Source organism: Argentina anserina, chromosome 2, assembly GCF_933775445.1.
Source record: "Argentina anserina chromosome 2, drPotAnse1.1, whole genome shotgun sequence".
Classification (NCBI taxonomy): domain Eukaryota; kingdom Viridiplantae; phylum Streptophyta; class Magnoliopsida; order Rosales; family Rosaceae; genus Argentina; species Argentina anserina.
The window spans coordinates 25813785-25819962 of NC_065873.1; the positions used below are offsets into that span (position 1 = coordinate 25813785).

At 38.4% G+C, this 6178-nt stretch overlaps 1 protein-coding gene across 1 annotated transcript; it reads left to right on the forward strand.

The window, feature by feature from the left end:
• Positions 1-241: 241 nt before the first annotated feature.
• Positions 242-2705, forward strand: LOC126784371 (amino acid transporter AVT6A-like). Its single transcript, XM_050509832.1, has 5 exons — positions 242-717; positions 802-954; positions 1083-1286; positions 1744-2209; positions 2469-2705. The coding sequence occupies exons 1-5, from the start codon at positions 321-323 to the stop codon at positions 2608-2610; spliced, it is 1362 nt and encodes a 453-aa protein (XP_050365789.1). The 5' UTR covers positions 242-320; the 3' UTR covers positions 2611-2705.
• The last annotated feature ends 3473 nt before the right edge of the window (positions 2706-6178 follow it).

Here is a 6178-nt window from a genome sequence, read left to right on the forward strand (position 1 = left end):
AGGCATTGAATATTATGTGCACGCCGTGTACATACATGATTTATTGTTCATAGTAATCAAAACACACAGACAGTTCGATTGCGTTGTGTATTACGCTTTGCCAAAACGTAACGATTTTCCCAATCTTTTTCGTCTTGTTCACAAAACGGCGACGACCGGCAACCTCTCTGCAACTCACATTCGATACGTGTCAACTTCTTATTAGACGGTTCGACGGTTTCAATTCTCAAACGAATAAAAGACGCGTCACCAAAGTCTCATCTCCCTCCACCCCGCCCCAAACACCCAACGGTTTTTCCCGTATCCCAACGGAAAAACCGATGACGATTCCGACCACAGACAGGAAATTTCGGCGGATCCCGAAAGCCCCGCTGTTGCCCAGAAAGCGCAGCGACGACAATGAGTCCGGCTTCGACGGCGCGTCGTTCTCCGGCGCCGTGTTCAACCTCTCCACCACAATCGTCGGCGCCGGAATCATGGCCCTGCCGGCCACCGTCAAGCAATTGGGGTTGATTCCCGGCCTAATCATGATCGTATTGGGCGCCGTGCTGACGGAGTCGTCCATCGACATGATCCTCCGGTTCACACGCGCCTCCAAGACCTCCTCGTACTCCGGTCTGGTCGGGGATTCGTTCGGTGGGCCCATCCGGAACCTCCTTCAGGTCTGTATTGTCGTTAACAACCTCGGCATGCTCGTCGTCTACATGATCATCATGGGTAACTGAACTTAAAAACCAGTCAATCGGTTCCGTGGTTCAATGGTGGTCGGAGATTTTGACGACGTCGTATTGGCTGTTGCAGGTGATGTGCTGTCCGGGACGTGGTCGGATGGGGTCCACCACTCGGGTGTGATGGAGGAGTGGTTTGGTAACCGTTTGTGGACCGCGCGATTCTCGCTGCTACTTGTTACCACGCTCCTTGTGCTCGCGCCTCTCATCTCTTTCAAGCGCGTGGGTAACATTCAACCGCGCTCTAATTTTTACTTCTCCACTTTTACCTTGAACTTGAATTTGCATGGTAACTGTTGTTGAAATGTAGTGACTGATTTTCTGTTAATTTTGTTGTGCTGGTGATGGTGGTAGATTCTTTGAGGTACACATCGGCATTGTCAGTTGGTTTGGCGGTTGTGTTTGTGGCGATCATAGCCGGAGTGGCGACAGTTAAGCTGATGGAAGGAGGGGTTGAATTTCCACGGTTGATGCCGAAACTTGATGACCAAGCATCGTTTTGGAAGCTCTTCACTACCATTCCCATTCTTGTTACTGCATATATCTGCCACCATAACAGTGAGTATTTTGAAGCTAAATTCTAGCTTGTTGATTTTAATGAATTATTTTCACTGTTTAAATGCATTAGTCTGCTAGCTAGGTTTGTGTTTTTGACAATGTCATTCTGTATTCTATAGTGATTAACTAGAAGTGTTTATACATTTCACTCGATGTAGATTTGATAAGCCGAAATCATGCATACATAATGTTCTTTACTGTTCACTTTTTGCTTGTTGAGCATACAATACTGATAAAATGCGATCGAATTGTAGTTTTGTGATCGTCGTTGCATACTTTGTTTAATATGAAATATTAACCTTATTCCAGAACTTGGCCGTTTAACCAACTCTATCCAGTGAGTGTTAGATTCTAATGTCTGCAATCAGTGCAATGCTGGTGTATAGCATAATCCTGAGATTGCTCAATACAGTTTCTTTTAGCTTGTTGATGACTTTCCTGATGTACCCGATTGCAGTTCACCCGATTGAGAATGAGCTAATGGACCCTAACCAGATGAAGTCAATCGTACGAACGTCACTTACATTTTGCTCATCCGTATATGTTGCAACCAGCTTCTTTGGTTTTCTACTTTTTGGGGATCAAACACTGGATGATGTACTGGCAAATTTTGATGGTGATCTAGGAATTCCATATAGTTCATTTCTTGATGATATTGTTAGGGTGAGCTATGGCCTCCACCTGATGCTGGTTTTCCCCATTGTCTTTTTCTCTCTTCGCCTCAATTTGGACGGGCTTCTCTTTCCATATGCCATTCCTATTGCATTTGACAATCGAAGATTCTACTCTGTAACAGCAGCACTGATGGGCTTTATCTTTTTGGGAGCCAATTTTATACCCAGTATCTGGGATGCCTTTCAGTTCACAGGTGCTACTGCTGCGATCTCCGTTGGTTTCATATTTCCAGCTGCAGTTGCCCTCAGGTAATGAAGCAACAGTGACTGTAATGATCGAACTTGTGATGATGCTAAAGTTTTGTATCTGATAAAATCAGGTTTTGTCTGCTGCTTATTAAAGCATGTGTTGATCTGCAGCTATTACCATTGTTTTTCTGAATGAGAATACCTCCTTTCTTTGATTTGAAAACCATGCGTTCTCCATTTCTTGATGAGTCAAGTAATGAACATTTCCAAGCATAAATGATATGCATTTTCTTTTAATGATATGCATTATGCAATGCAGGGACACTCATGGAATTGCAACAAAGAAGGACAGACTAGTATCATGGGTGTTGATCCTTTTAGCAGTTTCTTCCAGCACAGTGGCCATATCAAGTGACATTTACAGCTATTTTTCTAGTAGCGAGGGAGCAGCTCGAATCTGACATACAGTTATCAATTTTTGTTTTGGTTTTTGTTTTTACTTGTAAGAAATGTAATCATTCTTTTTCATCATAATTAAAAGTAGACCATTTTTTCAGTCGTCTTCTTCAAATTTCAAGCGTCATATAGGCATATACTACTGCCACCCCGTTATATTATGCCCTCTCTTCAGGTATATATTGACTGAAGGGCGCTGCAAACTTGTTCCAAATTAATCCCCTGACTCAGAAGCAAATGAGAAGTTCTTGCATACCAAAATCTTACTGTTAGAAATTTTGTTCGACACCAAAAACAAAAAAACGGAAGCGAATTGGGGCTAAAGCAGCATAGGCGAAGCCCACGGCAATGAGGCGAAATCTAGGTGACCTGGGCCTTGGTGGGGCAAATAGAAAGAAAAATCAAAAGGGGGACGAAAGCTAGTTAGAGCAGGAATGATAAATGACGGGTGGTACAATTGGCTTTCCTTTTAGCTTTGTGGTTGATGCTTTTGACTTCTTCACGAGCTAGCGGGGTTCGAAAGCTGGTATGGTGGTGAAGGAGGTGGCGGTGGCGGTGGCTGGTGTGTGGATCTTGTTTGATCCCCAAAACCAAAGATAAATGACAGTGGTTTTTTAAGATATTGGTGGAGCTCTTAGATTGGGACGACAGTGATTTTTGGTTTATGATCAGCAGCCGCCGGCGGTGATTGGCCGATCGATTGGAGACAGTCGAAGGACGATACTGCTTCATATAACCCCAATCGATCAGAGTTCCTAAATGAGTTTGTTTTTCCCAGTCAGAAGATTTGAACAGGGTGCGGCTATTATATACTTTGTTACCTTTTTTACTTATTTCACCTCACATCTTAAATTTAACATTAAATTTACTTAATTCACTTTTTTTAAAAAAAATTATATTTAAATGAAATATCGAATTGAATAAAAAATAATTTTTAGAGACAATCTTTCAATTAATTTACACCAATATAATAATAATGATACAGTTCTAAATATAATTATAATCTAATTTATATATTTCTTTCTTAACTATCTAATTGTTTTTTTTCTAGAAAAAAAATTAAGTGTTTATCTAATATAAATGTCAAAATTTTTATAGATTAATAACTGAGTTGCGGAAAAAATCGTAGATTATCAACTTTGAACAATGAAAAAAGATTGATTTTGGTGTTAGAATTTTTATTTGTGATGTAAACCAGGTATTATAAAGATGTTATTAAGTTAACAGTGATTTATAATTTGAATAACAAATTACGAATGAATATCGAACAGAAAAAATGGAAATTTTCAATCAATAAGAGATAAATATGTTTAGATCGGGTGAAAAATATTAACATTTCATGACAAATTAAGTATTTTGTGTATACATATAAATATAATTAATTGATTATGTATTTAAAAAAATGGTGTACTTAATAATCATTTTACACTTAGGTAATATAATATTTTAATAATTGAAATCTTTGTGGGGTGAATAAAATAGTTAGTGGGGTGATAATAACTGCACCATTTGAATATTAATTAAAAATTAAAAAAATAATGTAATATCATTTATTTAATTCATGTATGTACAATATATGCTTCGATAAAAATTATGGGAAATAAGAACTGCATCAATCAATCAAAGAGTAAAAAACATGTAGCTACGTTGATCGAATATAACTGATGATGGTGCACTACTAGCTAATTCGAGGGTTTGGGCACAGAGTCCGCAGAAGAGCTGGTAACTTGAATACTTGATATATAAATATATATATATATATATAATTTATCAGATGCGGAGGTTCGAACGGGTTTTTCGTCCGGATTTTTGCCGTTTCTCCACGATCCAGACACCGGCGACGCCGTTTCTTCTTACCGGAGTGACACCACACCTCCTAGACACTACTGTGAAGAAGAAGACGAATAAGATCGGGATCGGAAGTTCATCATGATCGTTGGTGAAATTCTGAGTGAGGTTACTGCATAGGTCGGACCCCGATCTCTTTAACATTCTTTTTCAACGCATCAGCTTCTAGGAGATGTGGTGTCACTCCGATGAGAAGTAACGGCGTCGCCGACGTCCAGTTCATGGAGAAATGGCAAAAATCCGGACAGAAAACCCTTTCAGACCTCCGCAACGGATAAGCACTATATATAAAAGTGATAGAGCGATGATGGATAACACGAGCTTCAATATTATATATATATATATATATAAGCACTATATATATAGTTCGAGCATTACTGAAGCTCATGTGATCCTTCGTCCCTCTTTCACTAGTTCACTACGTGCATATTGTATTCGAATGAGTATAAATGAGTAGTTATCCTTCGATTCCTTCCTTCCCCTTCATTTCTTGTTTTGGATTAAAGATAACGTACCCGAACCCTATCACCGACAATAGTAATGCAAACAAAGGAAACTACTCATAGCTCATATCCATGCATGCTTTTGAGTTCTGATATACGAATCGAGGAGTTTAATTACGTCCTCTTTGGCATCATGCTTACTTCAGTTACTTATATAGTTTGGTTTCACCATCCCTTCCATAAAACACGACCAACAATTCTAGCTAACAAACATCATGACCGATACATATATAACACCAAACCCAAAGAACAAGTCTAACAAACATCCTGACCGATGCATTTATAATCGAGCTACTCTATCAATCAAACTAACGCTTCTCAGATCCAGCTACATTTTGGTCAGATCAATCGTAAAAGAAGTTAATCCAAACTATTATTCTTAAATGGGAGGATGATATTGTATTTTCAACTCGGTTACTTCAACTCTTCAAGTATATCAATTAATTAGTAAATCACCATATAAAAAACTCTAGCTTCTATATTCTTGCACAAGTTAATTTGACACAAGTATATGTGTTGTTACACAACAACATAAATGCATGGTTCTCAAGGATGAAAGCGACCTTTGTAATCAAATGTTTACTGCAAGTAATTAGTAAATCACATTTGGAAAGTTCTTCTATCTTACGGCACAAGTTATTTTGACAGCAGACAATAACATAAATATATGGTACTGAAGAACGAAGGCGACCTTTGATAGAATTCATAGAAACTCTCTCTACATTGTATTCGATATTGGGACACAAAGTCATGTTAAGAAACGAATTGACCATTTGTGGCCACGCTAATTAGTGCCTACTTGTCAATATTTGAGAGTTGAGAGTTCCACATGGACTTATTAGTTTTATTAATTAGGCATTATCGATATCTCACATCAAACTAAATGCATGCGTGTTACTGCGTTATTTGATATCAACATATTAACCGCAACTCAAATTTTGATCATGATCGGTGGATTCACCTATGTTTTTTTATATTGCCATGATTGAGATTGCCGTAGAATATAACGATGGCTTGACATTCCAGACTTTTCAGTGATGCATGGGTTTCTTTGAAGAGTATTCTCACGTAGAGGACGTATGCGAGCGAAGACTTTTTTCATTCCGCCATGCAAATTAGCGATCATAATCGTTCATACTATGGATACTCAATAAAGGAACATTCCGATGGAAATAAGAAAATAAATTGTGATAAAATTTTATTTATAATTAAGTAAAAAATC